This window comes from Kryptolebias marmoratus, linkage group LG22 (assembly GCF_001649575.2).
Source record: "Kryptolebias marmoratus isolate JLee-2015 linkage group LG22, ASM164957v2, whole genome shotgun sequence".
Lineage (NCBI taxonomy): Eukaryota > Metazoa > Chordata > Actinopteri > Cyprinodontiformes > Rivulidae > Kryptolebias > Kryptolebias marmoratus.
The window spans coordinates 7,524,818-7,551,834 of record NC_051451.1 but is presented as its reverse complement, the minus strand read 5'-3'; the positions used below and the strand labels follow the sequence as shown (position 1 = coordinate 7,551,834).

The window sequence follows — 27,017 nt, the reverse complement described above, 5'->3', positions numbered from 1 at the left end:
TGATTCACAACTTTGACAAGCGAACATTCCTTCAAGATATGCTACTTTTGTTTCGTACTGTTTTCTAAACCCTTTCTTTTTTCACTTCACAGTCCACTTCACAATAATGACGACCACGCTCCATGCTCCAAGGTTTAGAACATGTTGCCATTTTGGATAAGTTCCTTAAGTGTTAAGGCAATCGTGATGCTGCTACACTTTTAGAATAAATTGACAATGATCACATTAATACTGTTATTTTCTGTGTCCCCAAGATGCTGTCCTGTACCCTCACCACAGTCTCCACCCAGGACTTCTACACCATGCCACCACAACAATAAACCACCATGACTTCACTACAGTTTGCTCAAAACCATCATGGACCTATCACACTCTGTAACACATAATGGAGAGCCTACCACATTCTTAATAGACCACTGAAGAACCTGCAAAAACTCCACACCTTCTGGATAATTTCTTACATCATAGCCTGATAGCCATTCAGCATAAAGGGGGCTTGAGTTTTGCTAAGAGTTCTATCACAAGTTAACTTCCTAGGAATGCCTGATATAGTCCATAGTATTGTTCTTTACCTTTCATATTTTTAAAATTGTACCGTAAAGGAACAAAAAAAGAATACATTATCGTTAATTAAGTGGCCTTTTTGGGGGATCTTCAGCTCACAAGCCCATTTACAGTAACAGCAATTTAAAAAAAGGTTGAAAGCTCTGCATTAATGTAAGATCTATTACTCTAATTGCAATCCATTGCAGTAGTAACGTACTTTATTGATGAATTAATTTTATTTTTTGATTTTATTGGTTTTTTAAACATATTTAACAATTTTTCATACTTCTGAAACACCCATATTTCCATATTTTTCCATCTACATATGATTATCTAAAATAAAAACACTGGTCTTGTGCTTCTACCGAATAAATACTAATTTGGTTTTGGTATTTAATCTGGACATTTTGGCAACACTCTTGTTTTTCCAATCTTACAACTTAAACACAACTTACAACACAAAAAAAAAGAATAAACTACTTGCTTGAAATGAAAATAAAACTAAACCAAATGAGACTAGAATAAAACGCAGTGCGACTGTAATACCTCCATAGTGGGCGGATTATTTTTCCTTGACCCACTTAAAGGTTTTATCCTCTGCAGTTCAGATCAACCCACAGAGGATTGAGTGTCAGAGCTCTGCACCGTAAACACTTTAGATCCTAAAATCGGAAAATAACACGGCAGAAAGCTGTGGTTACTGTGGTAATGAAATATTAGATATTAACATGAAGTCTTGACATAAGGCAGATTAAAATTTGAAAGTTTTTCTGAGGTTTCTTAGCATCTTTCAGGACTGCTGCGTTCAAAGGTTGCTTTTAATGCACCTTAAATTGCTGTTGATGAGCACTTGGAGCTATGGGCTTTGTTTTCAGTCAGTTTTTTCTGGTACCTACCAGTCAGCTGGAACATCAATCTTGGAGATCTTAAAGTTGAGGTCAGCCATTCCTCCGACAGGAACACGGTCGCTTCCTGTTGCAAAGTGGAGGAGCTTCTTCTGCAGCTCCAGAGGGAAGGCCAACACCACGTCCCAGAAACACCTGTAAAAGCACAGAGATGCTGCCTGAAAAAACAAAGACATACAGAGAGAAAAACATACAGCACTGACTAAACCAGGGGTAGGCAACCCTGGTCCTGGAGGGCCACTATCCTGCATGTTTTCCTTGTTTCTCTGCTCCAACACACCTGATTTGAATCAGTGGGTCATTTACAGGCTTCTGCAGAACATGACGAGGTAATTTAACCACTGAATCAGGTGTGTTGGAGCAGGGAAACAAGGAAAACATGCAGGATAGTGGCTCTCCAGGACCAGAGTTGCCTACCCCTGGACTAAACCAAGAAATGAAACACTGAACGACGAAGTGGCATAATAAACCAGAAGATTTCCAAAGAAATACTGATGAGTTCCAATGTAGCAAATTTCAACATCTCCCACGTAGTACTGCTACCAAGAGTACAAGCACACCCATTCTCAACTGAACTACATGTTTTCACTTCTTTTTTTTGTCTATTCCAAAGCTACAGAGTGAGTAGCAAACTAAAAACCGTGACCGAATTAGACCAATAACCATATGCAATGGCACTCTTATAAATCCAACCACATTTTCATCAATAGCCCCTAGCTTGCCATGTTTTTCTGCCCTTTCTTTGTAGGTCAGTTGTTTCAGGTTACAACGACCTGCAGATCAGTGAAACACCACTATCAGAAACCCTTAACACCATCCTTGTTCCCCTCATGCATGTGCAAAACAATGTAGTGCAATAGAAAAGCAGCTTCAGACCTTAACAAAAAAGCCTAAAGCTCCACATGCATCCTTTGAGATGTTCCAGAAAATATCATTTCTGACACCTGAAGTTCTCACTTCACACTGATCAGCTTTCTTTATCTCATGTGGAAAAACGTTCAATAATCTTCAAATGAGACTAATCTGAAAGTGCTGAGCTAAGCAGATCAGTCTTCTACTGAGCTGCAAATAGATAAACATCAAACAGACAGAATTGAGGTTGTGTAACAGACCAGCAGCTGTGTGTTGACACTTGTCTGCAAGTGATGATTTACACTATCTGTGGCTGACAAGCGTCGGCTTGTTTGCCTATCTAATGGCTGAAAATAAAAATAAATCCCTGGCAAAAATGTCCAGCTTTAAGGATTTTTTTTTTTTCAGATTTTAATGTGAAATCTCTTACCCACATTTTCCAGTCTAAATGACAATGCAAGTTAAGTTTTAACAAATACTCAGTATTTTAAATTAAAAAATTTAAAAGAAAAGAAAAGCGTTTGAGGGAAGTTTAGCAAAGTGGAAAAGTGGGCATCTTACCGTACGGTGGTATCTGTTTTACCATATCCTTCATACTGTGCAGCTTTCTGTAGGGCAGTCATGTCAAGCTCTGGGCTCCCACACACCAGCATCTCCACCTCTTCTGGCCTCAGCAGCTACAAAATCAAAGAAAGATTTACCATCAGCACACAAAACTAAGTTATCTCCCATTTTAACTGATAAATGAACCGTAAATGGACTGTACTTATATAGCAACTTTCTAGCCAATCAGGCTACTTAAAGTGCTTTACAACACAACCCAGGCTTGGTGAACAGCTAGAATCCTCCATCATCCTCCAAAACCTCCAGCAGCTGCTCTCCTCAGTTTCTAGACATTTACAGACTGTTGTTAAAAGAAAACGAATGCTTCATAGTTGTAAATGTGGCCTTGTGTAGTCTTTTATGATAAATGTTTCTGCCCAAAAATTTTTATTAAAAAAGAACAACTTCTTAGTTTAAACATTTAATATGTTTATTGTGTTCCATTGTGAAAAATGGGTCTATCAGATTAGCAAATCATTGCACTCTGTTTTTCTTTACATTTTACAAAATGCCCCAACTTATTCAGAATGGGGGTTGTACAACAACACATTATACAGTAAATGTGCCAGAATTAAATGTTTTTGCACCTTTCTTCTAACATACAATGTGTTGTCTTGCAGCCTTTGATTTTTTATAGCTAGGGAAGAACAGTAAAGAAGTTCTAAGTAGATTGTTTTGACAATAATCTGAAAAGACAATTATTTAAGACTATGTGTTAGTGTTGTTTTTTTCAGCAGGTTTTAAATTTGTAACCTTAACCAGACCTTTAGTTGACCTGATGCCCTAAAGAGGAAGCATTTTATCAAGCAGCAGGATGGCTGCATCATTAGCTCTTCCACTGAAATTTCCACAAAAAACACAACAGATCAGTGAGACAATCATTTCCGTTGCTCGGATGGTAACATTTAAGCACTGCCAGTAAACAGGGAGGAGGAACAGGAAGTGCAGTCGTCACAGCTGAGTGAATGATAACGGACAATTTGTCAAACTAAGAGTCACCGTCACAGGAATCCAGTGAAAGTTACAGTTCTTATTCAAGGTTGTGCAAAAGCTAAAAACTTCTGAAACAAAATTAGATTCATAGGTCAAAAACATGGACAGCACTGAATGACAGTGATCAGAACTGTTGCCTCACAGCAAAATGGTTGCAGGATCGCCTCAATGCCTGGGGTCTTTCTGGGTGGAGTTTACATGTTCTCCCTGTGCATGTGTGCGTTTTCTCTTATGGGGTACCCCGGTTTCCTCCCACAGACCAAAAACATGCATGTTGGTTGTCTGGTAACTCTGCATTGTCCCTAGGTGTGTTTGAGAGTGTGAATGGTTGTCTCTATGTGGCCCTGTGACAGACTTGAAACCTGTCCAGAGTGTACTCCACTTCACGCACAATAACTGCTGAAGATAAGCCCCAGCTACATTGTGACTCAAAAAAGGGGGTAAAGAAAATGACTGGATGGATGGATGGATGGATAGATGGAGGTCAAAACACAAAACAGTAAAAAGAAAAAAAGAAAAAAAAAGTAAAGAGAGAAAAAAAACTATGATATTGTGTAACACAATAATGACTTAACAGCTAAAATTCCATCCATACCCAATGCACACACACACACACATAAATAAAACACACTTACACACACCCACAATTTAACCACAAACTTGCCTCATCACATCCTGCAGACGTCAGTGAAGACGTGATGGACCGGCAGCAGAGTCATACCAGGTAAAAACACAGCAAACTCCAGAAGGGTGGCAATCACACTGGATTTACGCCCCCTCCTTCCTCTGATAGATTTTTGGTTAAGAGCTCTAGTTACAGTTTTGTTTTTCCTTACATATTAAATATGTTTACAAATGTTCACCTTTTTTGGAATGTTCTCTATCAGCTTTTATTGTCAATCAGTTACTCCTTTATGCAGTCTATTTGCTTCATAACCTGTATCCTAATTATCTGATGAAGTCAGAAGTGCATCTGATGTTCTGCATCTGTCTTTTTTCTGCATTTGGGACTTGTTGAAGTTTTAAAAAATGAGGACAAATGAGTTAGCCAATGTCCACGTTAGTATGGTGGACTTTATACTTTGCCAAACTAAAAAAAAGTTTGAGATGAATTTGTGAATGCATTTTGAATATGAACAAAAAACAAATATTGTGAATCTTTAAATTTTACAGAAGCAGTTACTTAATGTGAAGACTTTCAGGAAAAAAAATTAGAAGCACTCGAAGAGCGCACACCTCTGCAAAGGCCACAGAGTCTTTAAAGAAATGTGCTAGAATTTGTTCACTTGTTCTTTTGTGACAACCTCAACATTTACTAAAAATCCTAGCAAAATCTGTTCATTAGTTTTCAAGTAATCTTGCTAACAGAGAGACAGTTGGACAAACACTACCAAAAATATAACATACTTGGAAGAGGTAATAAAAGCGTTACAAACAGTTAGACTCACTGTGATCATACTCAAAGGTATGACACAACTGTGGGCAGAAGAAAAGATTTCTCTACCATCTATTTGTCTGCTCATTTAGGACAAAGTTGTGGAGGCAACGATCTGAGCAACAATCCCCAAGTCATTCTAGCCACCTCTTTTATGAAATATAAGAAGATGTAGTCTCTTCAGCTGGTCCTTGAAGTACAAAGACCTTCTCCCAGTAGCACATGAAACACTAGCCCCTTCTACTTCAAGCCAAGTCCGAAAAATTATGAAAAGATCAAAGAAATATGGGCAATCTGTTGCTATTACGCTCCTGAGCCTCCAAGTTAAGTAGTAACAAAGCTACAATGGTTGGTACGAGGGGTGTGTTCAGGGAATTTATTAAGTTCTTCATCCACACCACATTTCTTCTTTTGTGAAACTAAAACAAAACAAACAGAAACATACACCACATCCGTAGTGAGCACAAACATTGGCTTTGTGGTTTACCATCTAAACAAAACACACTCTAAAACAATTAGCAGGTAATTGAAACTATAAGTGAGAATGACAATTCTGCCTTGGCCCGAGTAGGCAGTTAAATACAGATGCCATGGTGCTGCAACTCTTAAAAATGCCAGCAATATCCAAACAGCTACTTGGCAGTGCTAACAAAACAACTTACATAACCGGAACCAAAGAGGACCTCATACATTCGAACAGAACACTGGCCACAAGACGGTGGTAAAACACCAGATATGGACTATGACTCACAGGTGACGTTCAAAGAGCAGAACAGTTATCAAATATAAAAGTGGTGTTGGTTTGAAATATTAGGGTGTTTTTAAGAGTACAAGTATTGGACATTGGTATCAGGCCACTACTTGATACATAAAAAGGTATACTGGAATTGTGGATTGTGGTCTGAGGGTGTGATGTGATGACAAATGATCTGTGTGACCAGATCAGCGCTGGATTTTTGAATAGGAGATTACCAATACACAATTCATGTGTAGTGCTCCTTGTGAACCTCCTTTGGTTCCATAGTGCAAGTTTCATTTGGAAAACTCACATCTTTGCAGGACATGACTGGCTGGATTGGCAATTCTTAATCAATCAATCAATCAACTTTATTTATATAGCACATTTTAAAAACCACAGGGGTAGCCAAAGTGCTGTACAATAAAAAGGAAATAGATAAAACAAATAAAGAGATAAAAAACGATAAATAGATAAAAGAGACATACACATACGAGTTCACAGCAGGTATGTTTTAGGTGCCAAGAAAGACAAAAAAAATCACGGTGTGTTAAAAGCCAAAGTATAAAAGTGTGTTTTTAAAAGAGATTTAAAAACAGGAAGAGAGGAGGCCTGTCTGACACTCAGGGGTAAATTGTTCCAGAGCTTGGGAGCAGCAACAGCAAATGCTCTGTCACCTCTGAGCTTCAGCCTGGTTTTAGGGACTTAAATAATTCTTAAATAATCAAAGGCAGCTTCAAGAGGGACTCGTCTTTGTGGCCATATTGCAGAACTGTTTTTGTGAAAGGGGCTGCTGACATGTAACACGAAAGACTATTTCTGGATGTCCGAACCACTTCAACAGGTTTCTGCTGATTCTTAACACATCAGTAACTATCCATGGCTCATAACCATGGATGAGGCTTAAAAAACAAATCCACAAAAAGAAAAGAAAAAAGAAAAGCTTTGTCTTTCAAAAAAGATGTCTTTACAAAATTCCAGCACATTATCTGCATTAATGCAAATGCAGTTTTGACTAAATTTTCACTCTACGCTTACCTTAAGATCCTAAGACCGTACCTCCTTCAACTGGAGTGTGAATCACAAACTCCAATTGGAGATCAAAGCCTCAAAAATCTGTATCTGTAAGCATTTTCCCAATATATTCAATAAATAATAACATCTGGGCCTCTCAGATTCAAATACAAGCTTTAATTGCTTTTTATAAAACAACTCCATTTGTTTAGCGATTGTTGGTCACTGACTTCTCAGATAAAAATGTTTGCAATCAAAGCTGTATGAAGTGTTTCAGTAAAAAAAATCCTGTCATATTTACAAAAAGAAGAATCAGTTTTTTTTTTTATGAGAACTACTAAGACTCATTGCCCCAGTTATTGTTGCTCTCGTAGGATTGACCTGTCCTTTTCTGACCCACATTCAGGTTTTCGGTTTATAGAAATAACGTCAAACTGTGTGTCTTAGCTCAAGGCGGAATCAGTGTGCTAACTTGCTGTGAAGCAGAGCAGAGATTTGACTCCCAAGTATGCTCAACAAAAGCACAAAGCTATTCATAAAGTGACAGTTGTGACCTCTGACCTTAAACTATAAACAGTTGGCCAGTGCTCGAAAGGTCAAAGGCCAAAGATAAAGGACTAGCACATCCATGACATATTTTTTAAGCGTTTCTTTGTCAGTGGAAGCTTTTAGAAATGTGATATACATTTTGCACTGAGAATGAAGAGAAAAATGAGTTCTCATTTATTAATTGTTCATCATCATTGTTTATCATCTTTTTATTCTTATTTACTATTAGTTAATTATGTTATTTTTAAATGTGCTGTATAAACACATTTGACCTTTAAAAAAATAAATTAAAAAAATATTTTTTAAAAAAAGAAAACAAAAAAAGAAAAAATAAGACAGAAAAAAAGGTTCTTTTTTCCCTTATAACTGCAACACAGGAAGTGATCAATTCTGCGATTTTAGCATGACTAATGAGGAAATGTAAACTTGTGTTATTGTGAAACAGATGAAAGAAGGGTATTACAATAAGTCTGACAAATCAGAATACCACTGAATTCTCTGAGTTGTGAAATGTTTTTTTTTTTTTGTCCTGTTGTGGCATATCAGGCATACCACATAGAGAAGATGGCTGCCTACATGTGCCAGAACAGATTTGCTCTACAATGAGGATATCTCAAGATGAGAATCCTAATTGCATGATTTACTTTATTGAATCAAGACTGAATCTGATTCTAGCATTAGAGTAGGCAGGCCGCATCGTTGTAATAGTAATAATACTATCATTATTGTAATAATAATAATAATAATAATCAGGACTTTTTTGTGAATCGGTGCGTTAAGGTGTGTGTGTAGGGGGGTGTGGTGGTGGGGGAAAAGGTATGTGTAACAGATACACAAACAGACTGACTGCAGATATATATATATATATATATATATATATATATATATATATATATATATATATATATAGGGTTTCCCCCAGAAAAGAGGCTAAGCCCAGTGGTAGGTGGCCGTTCGTCAACCGACCGTAATTTAGTAAAAAAAGAAAAAGATTAAAGTTGACAGGAAAGTTGAAAATATGGCTTTTTATTATGTGATATTGTAAGATATTTGTGCCAAATATTTACACAACTACAGTTTTACGAAAAGGAACTTTTTAAACAAAAATACAATTAAAATAATTACAAACTGTTTGCTCCTAATTTGAATCCTAATTTAAGTCACATTTACAAATAAATTAAATTAACATAAATGAAAAAGTGCAAAAGGCATCAACACACATCTCACGTCGAGGCCAATGAATAACAACAGAGAACTCTGAAAAATAGAGAGATGCTGTACTGTACTGTGCTTTTTGTGGCACAGGCTGCATGTTGGATCGCTACAACAAAACATATCTAATGCTGAATTTAATAGCATAATTTTACTGTTTAACATGGATAATATTTTCACTAAGTACAAAACATGCTTACCATATTCGGTGTTGTAAAGCCAACCGCTGAATTTCAGCTCAACTAACCATTTTTGGTTAAACCCACTCTTTCGATGTTTATTGCTGTGGCTCCAGCAACCTGCTAACTCCAGGTAGTGGAGTCACGCAGGGCTCTGCGAACAGCGCACAGACCTGAGCGTGCGGTGGAGGCGTTTATATTTGACGCTTACGTTGGTGCAGTATTCTCCAAAATGACTAGGTGCAGTATGCTACGGAACCAGTGGAAATATGGTAAAAAAAAAAGAGCAGATGGTTGTCACATCAAATATGGCCGCACATATTCAGGAGGAACAGCTGTTGTGTTTCTGGCTGTGATACAGAGAGGATGTTTAAACTTAAAGCATTCAGTTTGACTTTCATTGATTTATTTGCTTTAGTGGTGATTCGCCCATCATAGAACTAATATTTCTATAAACACTCCATTTTATTGGCTGCAGCAGTAATCTCCTTCCATGAGTTTTGAACAGTTTCATTATTTTTGTGATCTCTCATAGAGGGATCATATAAATGCTGATACAGGCAAACCAGCTCCGCTAGAGCACCGTAATCATCCATTTTGAACGGAGTGCGGCGCGCACGGTCCACACCAAGTTACAAAAGGTGCACGACGCAACACCGTGTGGGACCTTCGTGCAGGGGCGGGGACAGCGCAATTGCGTCACTGTTGGCGCACCCTCATGCGGTGAGGTAGATAAAGGTAGTGGTTTTGGGGGTGCGGGTGGAAAAAAACGTGTATAAAAATGACGTATTTATAATAAACAAGCGGAGCTTAGCCTGGCGGCAGTGTCAGCAAAGCCTGGCGGCCCGCCAGGCTTATAATACACTGGGGGAAACTCTGTATTGTATACATACATATAGATGCATATATATGCATACACACACGTACACATACACATAAAAAAAGGTGTGTTCATGTTATGTGGGTGCATGTGTGCTAGCAAGCCACCTGGAGATGCACAGTTAAAAAAAGTGCTGTGAACAGTAGAAAGCCCGCCATCTACAGCACCCAAGAGCAGAAAGGACAGGTGGATCCTGCCCCAAAAAGCAGCAGCAGTCCCAGGCAAAGAGACACCAGGCACTACCCCAAGGCAGCTGCACGTCCGCACAGAGGTAGGTCGCCAACGAAGCACAGGGTCAGCAGCCCCCAGGACAAAGAGGTACGCGGAAAGACGCAGTGCAACAGCCCCCCCAACCCAGCCACGCCACCACCTCCTGCCGCGCAGGCTAAGCCCCTTATGGTCCGGTGCCCACACCAACCCCCAGCAGAGAAATGTAAACTTATGTTATTGTGAAACAGATGAAAGAAGGGTATTGCAATAAGTCTGACAAATCAGAATAACACTGAATTCTCTGAGTTGCAAAATGTTTTTTTGTTTTGTTTTGTTTTTTTCTTTTTTTTTAAATTAACAATTGGGTGCACAAGATTAAGTTTTCAGTTTTCAATTTGTTGTATGCTTGAGCCTTGGTGGTTCCTGGATTGTTCTTGAACATCAATTTTCTTTAATTTGGGAGCATCATTTTGCGTTTTCTTCAAATTCAACTACAGCTGTAGTCGATCATGACCATTAAAGAGAAGTTATTAGTGCTTAGTGTTGTCAAGTGAAAAGATGCCCTACACTGTTCACCACCACTTATTAACAAGTTTAGGTGAATGTATGTATATTTGAGACTGTATGTATAATTGTAATCCTGTGTGGATCTGTGAAAATCCACCTGCTCTCCAAACTATCAGGAAAGTAAAATGGCAGTATGCACACAAGAGCCACAACTACTTCTGTGACCTCAGGCAGATGTAGCAGAGCATTTACACTCTGATAGATAGACAAAAACAGTACACTGACTAAAAATAATGACCCTCACTTTCCTGATATCCTGAACACCCTTTAGATGAGGTCTGAAGTGCTCAACAGCACACAGCCACTAAAATCCACATCCAGCCTTTACAAAGAGGTGCTCTGCTCGAGTTTGGTTGATGTGAGGAGGACCATATCCAAAGTCAACCCACAGAAAGCCACTGGACCGAATAACAACCCAGGAAAAGTTCTAAAAGACTTTACTAACCAGCATGATGACGTGCTCACTGACATCTTCAACAGCTCTCTGAGTCAGGCTGTGATCCCGGTAAGCTTAAAAAAAACGACCATCAAACCCATATAAAAAATTCAGCAGTCCCAATGACTGTCGCCCAGCGGATGACTTCCACCATGATGAAGTGCTTTAAGTGACTGGTAATGGGTCACGTCCATTCCTGTCTCCCCATCTCCCTGAAACCCCTGAAATTTACTTGCCACCCCAACTGCTCCATCTCCAATGCCCAAACATCGCATGCTGCTCTATTTCACTTGGGCAATAAGGATACCTATGTTAGAATGCTGTTCATCAACTTCAACTCAACATTTAACACTACCATCTATCAGCAGCTGGTACAGAAACTCAGTCTGCTTCATGTCAATACACACATCTGTAACTGGATCTTGGTTGTCTTGACGCAAAGACCTCAGTCTGTGCACATTGGCAGCGGGACAATGAGCAAAGGTGCCCCCCAGGGGTGTGTGCTCAGCCCACTGCTGTTCACGCTACTCACACTGCAAAGTCCAAATCCAACCACATTATAAAATTTGCTGATGACACAACTGTTGTCAGCCTCCTTAGCATTAACAATGAAGGTCCATACAGAAAGTGGCACACCTGATGAGCTGGTGCCAGAACAACAACCTCTCTAAATGTGAACAAAACTAAAGAGATGGTTGTTGATCTGCGGAGGAGATCTGCTGATTACCAATCCCTGATCATCAGCAGGTTTGAGGTAGAAAGAGTCAAAACCATAAGAATTCTGGGAATCAACGTCTCCAAAGGCCTCACTTGAACAACTGTAAACAAGGCACAGCAACGTCTTTACTTCCTATGGAAAATAAAGAAAGCCAGCCTTCCAACACCAATTCTATACACCTTCTACAGAAGCTCCGTAGAGAGGTCTCTCACCTGCTGCATCTCTACATGGTGTCGAAACTGCTCTGCACAGGGGAAGAAGTCACTGCAGCATGTCAAAGCTAGCTGAGAGGGTCATAGGAGGTTCCCTCTCTTCTATCCAAGACCTTTTTAAACACATACTGCAAACGCACAATCCCTGCTATCATTAAGGACCCCTCCCACCCTTTTCATGGATAGTTTGACCTGCTATCATCAGGCAGTAAGTTCCGTAGCAATAAAACAATTCTACAAGGTTCTGCAACAGCTTTTTCACTCTAGTTGTCAGGGTCCTTCACACACACCCAAACACTTCAACTGCCACAATCCCAATCTCCCCTTCTACATTTCTTTAGACTCTGCACCTGCACTTCACAAACTTACTCCGCCTTCTCCGTATTCCATTATGCAACGTTAAGTGCACTGGTCACTTTTTTGTTCATGTTGTTTATTTATGTTAATTTTATGCTGGGGTTTGGATGGAACATTTCGTTCAACTGCATACTGTGCATGTAGCAGAATGACAATATAGCTAATTTGATTTGAAGAAACTCAAACTTGTGCACCTAATTCTTATTTTTAAAATCATTTAAGATCATTGATGTATGTAGTATAATTATTTAACCCTGGAAAAAGAACAATTAAAATAACTCATTAAAAGCTCCAAATTAATGTGACATTTATGCCCATGATGTAAACTTCTGGCTGTAACTATAAATTCACATTGTAGACTTACCATGAGGGCATCGGAGGCACACACACTGTGGAAGCCATGGTAGAAGGCAGCAAACTGTTTGTAAATGGATTTATTCAGCAGGAAGTCAACATAGAGCTGGACATACTCTGTGGAAAGAGAAAATAGGTTATTTTTTGATTTTCCATTACAAATTTTTACCCACCAAAGCTTTAACCGTGGCTGCTCAGAGTAATGCTGGTAAAAAGCTGGACCTGGAAACCAACAGGAGTTACTGGATGGAAAATTAGGCCTAACTGTTAGTGGATTTTATCCATCTGTGAACATAACAAAAAGCTTTTATGTAGAGCTATATAGCTGCACACACAAAAAAATGAAAGAATACAAACTTGCCAGGAAAGACTTGTCCACCAAAATGAATGAGCTGCACAAGGAGGGCATTAATTATAGAAGCAACCAAGAGGCCAAATGTAACCTTGATGAAGCTGGGGAGCTCTACTGCAAAAATGAAAGGATCTGGCCATGCAACCACTGTAAGCGGCACAAAGCTGGGCTTCACGGTAGAGTGGCAGGAAAAAGCCATTACCTAAAAAATAAGGCAGGCTGTTTGGAGTTGCTTCTTCATATATGTGGAAGATGGTGCTGTGGTCAGAAGAAACTAAAACTGAACTTTTTGTCCATCAGAGACAACACTATCAGGTTCAAACCTACCACCTCTCATCATGAAGAAGAAAACCCCCACAGTAAAGCAAGGGGGTAGCAGTATCATGCTGTGAGGGTGGCCTTCACAACAGAGATTGAAAAACTGGTCAGAGTTGAAGGAAGGGCAAATAGAATAAAATGTAGAGAAATTTTTAGTGGAAGCTAGTTTGAGACAAAGAGACTTGCTGCTGTAATTGCTGCAAAATGTGCCTATATAAAATACTGCGTTCTGTTAATAATTATGCTCATATAATCTGTTCTTTTTGTCTTATTTCTTGTTTGCTTCAAAAAATAAATTGCTCCTTTCAAGTGGTATTTATGTTGTGTAAATTAAAAAAAAAATAAAAGACCAAAATCAGAAGATACAGACCTTCCACAAGGGGTATATTAGGTACTTCTGTCTCTTTGGCACCAGTCATTTTTAGATGAGACGTTGTTTATTTGTATCTTCTCAACCAAACAATATGTGTGTTACTCACAGCTCATTACCATTCCATATGACTCCACTCAGTGCTTGCTGTTCTCAGTGCTATTTAGTGTTGCAGTTTGAGCTGCTGTGAATAACCAAAGAAAGCAACGTATTTGTCTAACCTCTGAAATTTATTCAAAATCTTTCAAGCTGTGTACAATATGACTCTAAAGATGGTTTTGGTGATCCATTACTTTTCCTTAAGCATGGTAAAGTATTCAAAATTAAATGTTGTTGCAACTTCAGGTTATATTTTTCCATAGGTTATTTGTCATCAGTGACAACTTAGTGGGCTAAGTTAAGACACCAACTGCATTTGTTTCTAGAAATTGTGACTGAAAAGAAGTGCTTTTCTTTTTAGCTCTGAAGTTAAATAACTATAATGATGTAAAGACGTTTGGACCAAGACTAATGGTTTGCAGGTGATTTGCTAATGCACTGTCACCATGGCAATAGCGGCAAAAATTAAGCAGGGTGCAATTGGTGAACACTAAAAAAACCACAGGAATCACAAGAAGCTTGGTTTGGAGCAGTAAACATTGTTTATTCTGGTGTTTAACCAACCTCAGTATGGAGTGATGTAGGAGTTTACAACAATCTCTTAGTGAGATTAGTGAATTTATCTATAAGACAAACAACAATTCTGTGATGAGAACCATTACAGAAATGTGTGTTTTGAAATACAGAGGTCATATGAGACTACAACCAACCTTTTTGACCATCAAGAACAACAGTGTCTAACACAAACAACTCTCATAATGCTGAGAACACCATCCTCACTGTTAAGCATGGCAGTGGCAGCATCATGATGTGGTTATGTTTCTTTTTTTTTTTTTAATCAGCAGGGACTGGGAAATTGGTCAGAGTTGAAGGAAAGATGTATGAAGCAAATATAGAAGAATCCTTGAGGGAAATGTATTTGAGTCTTTCAGAGACTTGAGACAGACGTTCACCTTCCAGCAGCCAGCACAATGAGCCTAAACACGCTGCTGCTGAAGCAACACTCCAGTGGTTTAACATTCTTCAATGGAGAACCAGTTAAATGACTTGGAATGGCCCAGTGAAAGCCCAGATCTCAATCCAACTAAGAACTGCTGGTATGATTTAAATATCTCTGTACACAACTGGAAGTTGGAGATTAGTTACTTATTATCACATTTTAAATCTAATAAAATTCCAGCTTACAAGGAAAAAGAAAATTTAAAAAATAACCAAGGGAAGTGAATATGTTTGAAACCACTGAATGAGCCTTGTTGTTCAGTTTTATAGAGCCTTTTTCCATAACTCCAAAACATTTTTACAGTCTAGTCACTCAGTAAGAAAAACTGTTTTTAAAACAAGTTTATGTGAGCTCATTTCTTGATTTCAGCCAAAGTCATTAAAAGTTGACCTTTCCAGCCATGACTCTGAGTGTGCACTCACCCTTCCGGTTCTGCTTGGTGACGGGAATTTTGTCTCCTCCAGGTTTCAGGTTGTAGGATTTGACAACACCCATCTCCTCCTGGAACACCTGAGAAACAAACACACAAAAAACACAATTCAAACTTGCACCTGTGCAAACAGTCAGATGGACAATGACTAACGAAGATCCAAAAAAGGTGATAAAAGTTCTCACTTTACAATATTTACATAATGTAATGGGCAAACTAATTTTGTCAGTGCCACAATAGAGTCACACCACACTTACCAGTCTGGTTTTCTGAGCTCCTTTCTTACAGATACTGTTTTTTAAAACTTGCCTGGTGAGTTTCGGGCTAAAGAGCTTTTAACAGCATGGTGATCTTATATAAAAACAGGAATCCACATGGTCACTGTCGTGCATACACACAATGGGTTTTGTCATATATTTAGAAAAAAAATCAAGTTTGTTGCAAAGATACAGTGTCACTCTGTATATGATAAATACAAAAAAATAGGTTGTTTTTTATTTGGATTGAGCTTATGTGTTTGCTTCAGGATTATATTTTTGAATTTTGTCTTCTTAGGTTGCTAAGTGTGATTGAAGAAATTTAAAGGAGTATAAATAATCTAAAAGGCATGATGTAGGAACAGTAAATACAAGTTATTTGGTTGTGTCACTACTTTGCCAAGGTCTTGAAGAAGACTCAATCTGTTACCCTCAGATGAAAGAAAATTGGTTAAGATGTTCATGAACAACCCAGGAATTGACAAGGCCCAGGCCTGCTATACACTGGAAACTGTTGGAACACCAGTATCACTGCCCACAGTGAAACCAGTCTTACATCACTATGGACTGAGAGGGTGCCAACCAAGAAAGAAGCTCCAGCTCCAAAAGAAACACCTTCAATAGTCTGAAGTAATCTGAAGCTGCCCACTTGGACAGGCCAAATGCCTTCTGGAGAAAAGTTTAATAATCAGATGAGACAAAGATTGAGCTGTTTGGGCACAATGACAAGAAATGTTTGGAGGTGTCAAAGAAAGGCTGTCAAAAAACACTGTGCTAACTGTCAAGCATGGTGGTGGTAGCATCATGCTGTGGAACTAGTGCACTGGACCAAGTTGATGGAATAATGAAGAAGTTTTACCTCCAAATTTTTCAACTTCACCTCAAATCAGCGCCAAGACATCTGAAAATCGGGCACAGTTGGGTGTTTTAACAAGACAATGGTCCCAAACACATCAGAACTAACATTAAGCTTCTGGAATGGCCTACCCAAAGCCTCGCCACAATGTGATTGAAAATTTGTGGACTGAGCCTAAAATCCAGGCATGTGCCAAGAAAACAACAATTTTAAATGAAATCTACTAATTCTGCCAATTTGAAGAGTGGTCAAACACACAGATAGAATTATGTCAGAAGCTTTTTGTGGTCAAGGTGTAACTTGGGGCATTTCGTTGAATATTTGTTTTTTTTTTGACTCTGTGTTGATAAGAGAAACTTAGTTGTAAAGTTGTATGTCATACAATAATTCCACCTTGAAATAGGAACAGTTTGAATAAATCACAAAAAGCCCAAATCCATGGCATTCATGCTCTGAAAGTGTATTTTTGTTGTTTTTTCAAGGGATTTAATTCTGTCATCTTTGGTTGCAAATTAAACAAGCATCAATAACTTAAAGTGTACACTGATGCGCTGAAACTGGAGGTCAGAGCTAGTGAGACTACCCACAGACATATGCAAACTCAGTGTGCTGCAGGTCAGTGGAAACTATGAGCAGCATGAAGGTTAAAATAACACCTTCACTCAGGTCTTTATATGTCCTGCTTCCCCACATATGCTCCATTTATATATATAAAACTCCCACTGCAACATAAATGACTCTACTATGACGTTCAGAAGCAGGTCTGACTAGTCTTGTTCATCAAATCTGCTGATGTCATGATGAATGGTGATTTTATTTTGTTCTATAGAACATGTCAAACTGAAAACCCAACTCCTGACCCTTGTTACAAATATAGCTGACCAATGAGATCATTTTTAAATACAGATGTAGACATATTTGTTTGTACCCTTTCACGAAAGAAATAAAAACCATAAATTAACAAATAAATAAGGTAATAACATTTTGTTTTGTCATGTTTGTCTTATTGCCCACCATCATGAAAGTAGGGTGTGATTGTTAATTTCTTGGTCTATTAGTATAATATCCCAGACTGGACGATATTAAAACTGAAAAAAGTAATCATTAGATAAACATCTACGGCTCGATTCTAGTTCACGACAGCTAACCAACTTTGTCCAACACAAAAATGGCAATTGAGCAAAAATTGAGCTAAAATTTGTTGTAGTAGTACCTTAGAGATATCTTCAACACATACTCTGAGAACTAACAGATTGCACAAATTTTTTTATGTAAAACTTTGCCATGCAAGGCAACTTGGAATATGCATTTCTTTGTGGAAAATTTGTAATATTATCAGCAGAGTTGAGTTGACACTAAGCTCTTGAAAGTCTCTTCTCTCATATCACTTCTGTTAGGGAACATTTTTCATCTTATCAACATTTAATAATATCTGATTTGCACTTGCAGCTAATAACAAAGTTTAAACATATGTAGGGCAGTTCTACTAGGGCTGTCCAACTCTGGATCATCTGGGAGGCAAATTCAGAATGGAACCTGAATGGTATTTAACAAAATATTGAAAACTGCTCCAACAAGAATACTGTAAGATTTAAATAACACATCATTTTGTTAAAAATCTTCAAATCTTGAGTCTGAAACATGTCTGATCTGCTGGATGCCACGAATGGATTTAATCCAGATCTGCTGCGGTCTATTATTATAATTTTATTGAAATCACACAGTGATGAAAAACGTCTCATATGTTTATGAGCATGGTCACATCTTGATGCTTTTGTGTCACTTTTCACAATAACTGTCGAAGGTGAATGAGTAACTGTTCGTCATTATTCCAGTTTCACTGAAGTTAAAAACAGAACTGATTCAATGGTGAGAGAATGACTTCCTCAGCTTTGTCAGAAGAGTAAAGCTTTTAGCATGTTGGTATTTTATTACTTCTAATCTAAAAGCTAATTATCTGCAGTGAAAAAGAAATATTTATCATAAAAAAGTAGTTTTTTTAGACTGCATCAAGATTGAAAATAAATCCTTTTCTTGTTACCTGAAAAGAGAGATAGAAGTCCTCCTCCACATTTCCCTCATAGCTCAGCAGCTCTGTTAAACCATGAGCCAGATCCTACAGACAGACAGACAGACAGACATCTAAGGACAAAACTGAACACAGATTACAAACCTGGAAAATTTTCATGATTAGAAGTCAAAGCTTTAGATTTGTTTTTACACATTGCTGAGACACTCAAAATAATTCTGCTTCTTTAGTGTATTCTTTGTCGTGAAACAGTAGATCAGATTTGCAACCTTGCAGAGTTGATAAAGGGGTCATGGGAGACTGCCTGTCCAGTCCACAAGTGTTTTGTGGCTCTGGAGAAGGCTTATAACCGTGTTCTCCGAGGAATTCTGTGCAGGGCGCAGTGGGAGTATGAGGTGTCAGCTTTACTTTTAAGGGCAGAGCAGTCCTTGTAAAGCCAAACCAAGAGCTTTGTTATCTCTAGTCCTGTTTGTGGTGTTCACAAACAGGACCTCAAGGTGCAGTTGCAGAGAGGAGCATTTCTTGTTTGGGAAACTCAAGATCTGGCCTCTGCTTTTTGCAGTTGATGTGGTTCTGTTGCTGTCTTCAGGTGGCGACTTTCAGCGTGCATTGGGCAGTTTGCAGCCAAGCGTGAAGTGGCTGAGATGAGCTGCTCCCCTCTTGCACTATGTTCACACTGCAGGTCTTAATGCTCAGATCAGATCTTTTTTTTGCGTAGTCATTCACATCAAAGTTTCAGTCAGACTTCAGTGTGAACAGTTTACGGCCCTAAAGTGACCCACATGCACAGAAAAAGGCATGACGTCACACGTAGCTCACTGTGTTTACTGAAGTAAATATGAATGCTACAGTTAGTATTTGAGTATCCAATCTGAAGTTGTGCAGCCGGAGCCGCCAAAATTATTATCTGTCATGCTTGTTTCGTCCAGTGTTTTCATTTTATCTTGCCACTTCCAACCTACTCCAGCACAGAATTGAACTTCTGGAACGGGAGCAACATGCTATTAGAGGAAACAAACTCAAGTATCAATTTCTTCACACTAGTATTGATACGTTCTAACACCAACGTTAGTATCATTTGTTGGTGTAGATCCTCAGTTATCCAGTATGTGGCAAATCTAAAAAACAGACCAAAAAAGAAAGAGGTAAAAAAAAAAGATAAAGACATGCAGAGTTCTAAGTTTTAAACTGCATGATGTTGGCATCAATAATATCAATATTTCGTTAAAACCACATACCTCAATGACATAAAAGTCGACATGACCATTCAGACTTAGGTCATTTTGAAAAACATCGGTAATTAATTTGATTTAGCACTACATTTGAAAGTGACCTGGGACGGATCTAAAAAAGTTGGATTTGTCACATTCAAACCATCATAAATTTAAAAAAAAAAATCAGATATGGTTTGCACATAGGCAAAAAAATTGGACTTGCCACTTCACTGCAGTGAACATAGCCTTGGAGTCTGAGATCATGGTTGTCAACTTACAAAAAGTAGAATGCGCCCTTTGAATTAGTGCTAGGTTTTTGCCTCAAATAAAGGAGTTTAAGCATCTGGGAGTCTTCTTCATTGGAGATGGTAGTATGTGTTTGGAGATGGATCAACAGATTGGGCCTTCATCTGCTGTAATGAAGGTGGTGCTCTGGTTTCTTGTGAAGGAGATGAGCTGAAAGGCAACACTCTCGATTGACATCTATGTTCCAACCCTCACCTATAGTCATGAGATGTGGATCATAACAGAAAGATCCATATACATGCAGATTAAATGAGCTCCCTTCAAAGAGTGCCCAGGCTCAAGCTTCAAGATAAGGTGAGGAGCTCCAAGTGATAATAGAGCCACTGCTCTTCATCATCAAAAGGAATGAGCTGAGGTGGTTTATACATCTGATTAGGATGCCACCTGGATGTTATTTGGGCACTTCCCAACTCAGGCAGAGAGTTGGGGCATGGGCCCAGAACTAACTGGAGGGATTATGTAACCTCTCTGGTCACTGGGGAGAGGAATGAGATTTCCTCCTGGACCCATTGCCTCCTCAACCCATCCATCCATCCATCCATCCATCCATCCATCCATCCATTTTCTTTACCTGCTGGTGCCTATCCCCCAGCAACCATTCACACTCTCACTCACACCTAAGGAATTTTTTGAGTCATCAATTAACTTAACCTAACATGCATGTTTTTGGTCTGTGGGAAGAAACTCACGTGTGCACAGGGAGAACATGCAAGCTCCACCCAGAGAGGGCCCAGGCTGGGAAGCAATCCTGCAACCTTCTTGCTGAAAGGCAACAGCTCTAACCACTACTCCACTGTGCCACCGCCTCCTCAACCCAACTATTGCTAAATGAAAGAAGATGAATTGATGAGTTCTTAAAGTGTCTGCATCATCACTTCAGTTTGAGTACAAACTCTAGATGTTCTATTGCCTTTTAAAAAGTCAGCATACCTTTCAGCACTGTAGCTCTACCAGACTACAGAGGAACTGAGGAAACAGTTGAATTCAGGCACCTTTCTAAAAAACTTAGCAGCATTTAAAGGCTACTTTCTCCATCCAGTGAATTCATTTTTACTACTTTTCTTACAAAAAAAAGTGCAAAAGCAACTAAATCCTGCACTTGTTGTTGGAGATTTGAGTTAATTTTTTTTTTTTTGCAGAATCACCAGACTTTCTGTGCTGACAACCAGCTGCAGACCTCGTATCTGATACCCTCCAGTTACACAACTACTTGGCCAATTATAGCTCCAACAGTGAGTCTGTCCAAGTGTCCGTGTGTGAGTGTGTGTGTGTGTGTGTGTGTGTGTGTGTGTGTGTGTATGTGTAGTGACAATCAGAGGTTTTGACCTTCACAGTCAGGAAGGTTTTGGACGTGACACAGCTTGTGGATCAGGTAACTCTGAGCGACCGTTCATGATCTTTCTCACAGTGGATTTTGACATCGGTTGCACAGTATGTGCATTATTGCACATTCGGGAACAGGTCTTTGAACTTGGTGCAATAAAAAAAATGAGTCTGGTTTTTGCTTGTACTTCCTGTCGCCATCTTTATTTCTGCTGACATATTTAATCTTCCTCACTAAAGACATTAGTGCTGAGCAAATTGCTGACACGTTGTTCTTGCTGCAAGGGTTTTTATTTTAGTTTTCTCTTCAAAATACCTTCAAGGTGATCTGTTTGATTCAAGTAAGGGGACAAGTAAGGTCAGGTTATACTTTTTTCTTCTTTTACAAACTTTTGATTCATGTGATGCTGAAGTAAAGACCTTGTGTCAGAAAAAGTTCAAAAATCCAAAACCGACAATGCTTTGGTGTCACAGGAAATTAATCTTACTTTCTAACCCACTTGTGTGCTATATAGCACTTGATTTTTGAACACCCATAAAAAAAAAAAAAAACATTAATTTTGATTTTAAGTGGTATTGCAAAGGGGTGTACTTTGTTTCTGTCAAGGTAATAACAAACTATTGGGACATTTGGACATCAAAAACAACCTCAAATGTGCATTTTAAAGTGTGGTGAGCTGGAAAAGGAGCTATATTTTTGATTTAGTAATTCTCTAGCAAATTGTTAAAAATCCATGTGCATCTGCAACTTGATCATTTTTTATATACATAAAAAACTGTCAGTCAGACTTTTTATGTTTAAACACATTTTAATGCATTGAAAAACAGGCGCAAGGAGAGAAAGAAAAGTTGTTTTGAGAAACACTTGAAATAAACCTCAGACTGGTTGAATGGGACGCTAAAGTAAGTAAAGTAGACCAAATAGAATTAAAAGTTTAACTCTGGCTCTATCTAGCGGCAGGAATGAATACTACAACTGTAAGATTGAACAGTCTGAGTAGCACTAAGCAGGGTCCTGCAACCTGCAGCTCTTGGGCCACATGTGGCCCCTTGTAAGTTGAACCAAACGTGACATGAAACAGTTATTTTTTTAGATTATAGTGACAAGAGAAGAGGGTAGTTGTAGCAGTTTAGCTGTCAATTTTTTTTGCAGTATGAATCTGGAATTTCTAAAGTAGAATGACATTAATAATGTAAGTATGTTGGGCTGCTTGTGGGAACTATTTTTTTTCTTTTAAACAGAAATTAGTTGACATATGAATTACAATGTAAATGTTCCGTGCACACAGCTTGGAGACAGTCTGGAGACTCACTTGAAAATGCTGTTCTTCAACTAGTCTCCAACAGTCACAGCCCAGTAAGATACTAGATTTAGGGAAGGCTCATCAAAGGATAATCAGGCCTACATATGTCCCTTGGTCAATTGGGCTTGTTGAAGGTTTGAGGTTAGGATAAAGACTCAGGTTGAGTTTTTAGACTAGAGTTAGGCATTCATTAATATTAAATACTCAGTTTGTTTAAAATGTTTCAGTACAAGCTTACACTCATAGAAAGTTCCACCTCATTTTTACAGCTTTCCCCAACATATTTTTACAAACTATATTATTGTTCATTTCTAGAGTACACACACCAGACTGAGATACTTACTGGCATGACCTGCTGCAGGTCATCCAAGGTAGCCGTTGCCATGCCAACAAGAGCATTTTGTTCAGGTGGCACAGTAGGTGGAGTGAGAAGCTTCCTGTAAGGACAAAATAAATGACAAATGGTTTGTACAGCAACGATATACTGCTGCAACTTCTGCAGAGAAACTTGTGAAAGCACTGATAATGTCTGTATGAGAAGATTAGAGGTGATGTCATTTTCACAGCCCCAGTGGAGAAGAGTGATGCACACAGCATGATTGCCAGCAGGATTATGGGCTCAACATCCCTCAGAGCTGATAAATCCCCATGCCAGTTGTATTTTTAATTAATCAGGACCATGAACTTAGATTAGATTTAAATCTTTTCCCCTGGTGTCCTGGCCAAGGCAGCTTGCAACTTGATGAGCAGCTGTTACAAACAATACATACAGTACACAGATACTGTCTGTTCACTTTCTCTAATTATTTTAGAGCATCTTTTGATTTGATTATGGCAAAGATTCAATGAGGTATCATTTAATTAAATGTCTCCACATTTCTTTTTTTTTTTCACCCAGGGTTCAGGTCAAACTGAAGTAAAAACAACCACAGGGAGCACAGGTAAAATGTAAGAAAAGTTTTATTGTAAAAAGGTGCAACTGGAACCAGAGGTCAGTAAACAACATCTGTGAAAGGAGATGGAATAGGAGTTAGATTTTGCAGATAAATATTGTTCACTAGAGTATCATTGAATCAAGATGGTTTGTTACAGTGATTTTTCTCATGCAGATTTTAGGAGGGGGGAGGATGTTGTCTTTAGTCAGGTTAATAGGCCATAGGTGAGCTGAGTGCTGACGGTGACGACAGCAGCGCCCAGATGGCAAAATCACCCTGTCAGTCTCATGTTGAAAATGAAGAGTTGGTAAAGAACAAAACAAAAAGCATCCATCCCCATGTAAATGTTCACCACCTGTCGACCTGGGTCATTTGTCCGGCTGAGTCCTGTAAAATGAAGAGATGAGGTTAGGATTTAATATGAAGAACTGTTGGACCAAGCGTTACTATTCTAGACTGTATCCTTACCAGTCCACCATATATTGGATGCCCTGACCTCTGTGGCAAACATCAAAAATTCAAAGGACTGTATAGGCTAGATAGTTGTCGATGATGTGGGTGGGTGGAGGGGCTGTGGTAGGAGAGCAAGTGGTACTGGATTTATCTAGTTTAATCTGGGAAACATAGAATGTCAAATAGATTACCATGACACACTGGATCTATCCATAGAACTACTTGAAACTAAGCCTCAATGCCTCCAGCCTTTAAGAGCAGTCTTGATGGCCAGAAGTTCTGGGTTCCCTACATCATAGTTCTGTTCAGCAGGTGATAGCCGGTGAGAAAATAATGCACATGGGTGAAGTTTATCGTCTTAATCCAGTTGTTGCGAGAGTATGGCTCCAACACCAGAATCTGAGGCTGATCTGATCCACTTTTACCATGAAATGTTTTGACAGGTCCAGGTATGTATGTCAGTTATGGCTTTTATCTTCTTGGGATCAGTCTTCACTTGCCCACTCGAGTCTATAGCCCAGGAAAAGGACTGATGAAAAATGAAATTCACTTTTTCAGTTTTTACATAGAATTGAGTTTTGAGAAGTCATTGAAGTACCTGTTTCACACCCTTGGTTTTGTTTTAAATCTTGGGAGGATGTCATTGAGGTAGACATAGATAAAGACGTTGAAATAATCTCTCAGGACATTGTTCACCAAGGCCTGGAAGATGGTGGGGGGCCTTGGTGAGGCCAAAGGGCATCACAAAGCACTCCATGTGGCCCAAAGGAGTCTTGAATGCGGTCTTCCATTTGTCCCTTTCACAGATTCTCCACAAGTGGTAGGCATTTCAAAGATCTAACTTGAAAAAAACCTGGGTAGTGTGAAGCTGTTCAAACAGAGTAAAGGATAGTTATTCAAATCTCTGTAATCACTACAAGGCCAGAGTGCTTGATTAAAAAAAAAGAACCCAGCATCACGTGGAGAAGTGGAAGGACAGATTATACCAGCCAAGAGAATCCTCTATGTGTTTTCTTATGGTCTCCCTTTCTTTCCTTTTCTGGCTGGTTGATGGCGCAGTCATATGGCCATTGCAGAGGGAGCGAGAGAGCCATCTTTTTACTAAGAAAACAAACAATAGGTCACATGATAGATTAGAGCATTTGAAGTATCCAGTGATTCACAGGGAGCGCTGATGGAAAGCGAGGTAGTAATGGTTGCATTTAAACAATTAGCCAAGCAAAACAGACTTCAGTTTTCTATTCTTTTGTTTTTCAGTCTATGGCGATGTTGTGTTTCAAAAGCCAGGGGAAATCAAAAATCAGAGGTGAGTGGGGTGGGGGTGGGGGGTATTAAAAAACTCACTCTCTTCATTGTGATTACCTGGACTACAAAGTAAACAAGTTCAGTTTGATGCGTGCTGGTGCCCAGGATATGTTCATTGAGTGAGGAGGGGTATCTTTCTTTCCCAATTGGTAATTTCTCCCATTTCCCCATTGAAACTTCTTTCATGGCGTCTCTCTTTCAAGCAATTATCAATTCGAATGGTCAGATTTATCAAGTCGTTGAGAGATTTTGGCTCATCTCAGAGGGCCAAGTGGTCAGAGAGTGACTTCAGAGAAAAAAATCTTTAATGCTTTCTCATTTTACCTGGAAACGACTGCAAGAACACAAAAGGCAATGGAGAAATCCGCCACGGAGTGGTTTCCTAATTTTAGACTGTAGGCAACAGACGGCTTCATCTTCACGTAAGGGATGATCAAAAATTTTGCAAAAGTCTGTTATGAATTTATCAAATGTGAGACATTCAATAGGACTGACTGAAAGGTACGCCTCTAAACACTGCAAAGCTCTCCCTATTTGAGCACCATCAACAAGGACTATTTTTGAACCAACTGAGAAAAACATTCTCTCAGAGCGGGTGAAAATCAATGAGCACTGTAGTAAAATCCACTGCAGCAATATGACTCACCACCATACAACTCAGGCAGAGAGACAGTCAATTCCCAGGAGGATACAGGTGCTGCTCCTGGTGAAGGATTCATGGGAGGAGCAGAAGAACCCTGATTTTTGTGGTTGGATCGTCCTGTCATCTTTAGTGGTAGTTACACCCAGGGTTTAGGTAAAGTAAACAATATCTACTGGAGCGGATGGAATAGAACTTCAGAGATTTTCCAGGTAAGTATCACACACTGGAGTATTATTTAATCAAGGTGGTATTTAGTGTTTTCTCTTTTGCTGGGGAGAGGGGAGAGAATTCCATCACCCGGAGAGGAAGACTGTCTTCAAGGACCAATGTTCAGCAGGTGAGTAGTGTCTGGAGGGCAAGTCAAGAGAGCAGGCAGGCAGGAGGGGCTAACAGATGACTGAGTGGCTTAGCTGACCTTTCTATTTTCTGCAGATGAATAATGATGGAAGAGATCTCTGATGAATATTTTATTTAAAGAAATAAGTGGCTTGGAGACACAGAAACACATGGAGGGTTCTCTGAAGGAACACAAGTAAGAATTTTCAATAGCTGAATTTAAAGAAAAGCAAGGAAATGTTCAGGGGTTGTTACGTGAAAAGTCACCATGTGATGTTTACTGATCCAACAATGAGTTCTGTTTCAGCCCAGCCTTACATATGCTCAGGAGTAGTCAGGTTAATAGGCCATAGGTGCACCAAGCTGCCCAGATGGAAAAACCACCCTCTCTATCTCACCCTGAAATGAAAAGGTTAGTGGAAAATAGAACAAAAAGGCAGGAGTCCTGACACATCTCCAGTGTTACAACTTTTATTTCCAATAAGAGTTGTTAACTTTTTCTTTTAAGATTGTGTACTGATAATGAAGAATCTGTGAAAAGTATTCTCCAGAACATACCAAAGATTCTGAATGGAATAATTTCTAGAAGCTAATCAATGTTTCATGTTCCCTGAACCAGCTACTCACAAACTGAGACCAATGGATTCTTACATTGTCATCCTAGAATACAGCCATGGAAGAAAGTAAGTCTATGCTCTTTCAATTTGGGGGTTTTAGGTGACATGACAA

The 27,017-nt window shown here is 39.0% G+C and overlaps 1 protein-coding gene across 2 annotated transcripts in view; it reads right to left on the bottom strand.

Moving 5' to 3' along the window:
- Positions 1-27,017, bottom strand: part of hectd2 (HECT domain containing 2) — an 85,340-nt gene that overhangs the window by 8,718 nt on the left and 49,605 nt on the right. For both annotated transcript variants that reach the window (XM_017439314.3, XM_037973501.1), the window contains 6 exons: positions 22,960-23,053; positions 18,482-18,556; positions 15,320-15,407; positions 12,769-12,875; positions 2,865-2,980; positions 1,443-1,586 (listed from right to left, as the gene is read on the bottom strand). In XM_017439314.3, the coding sequence (XP_017294803.1) occupies positions 1,443-1,586; positions 2,865-2,980; positions 12,769-12,875; positions 15,320-15,407; positions 18,482-18,556; positions 22,960-23,053 (624 nt within the window). The remainder of the gene's footprint in view (positions 1-1,442; positions 1,587-2,864; positions 2,981-12,768; positions 12,876-15,319; positions 15,408-18,481; positions 18,557-22,959; positions 23,054-27,017) is intronic.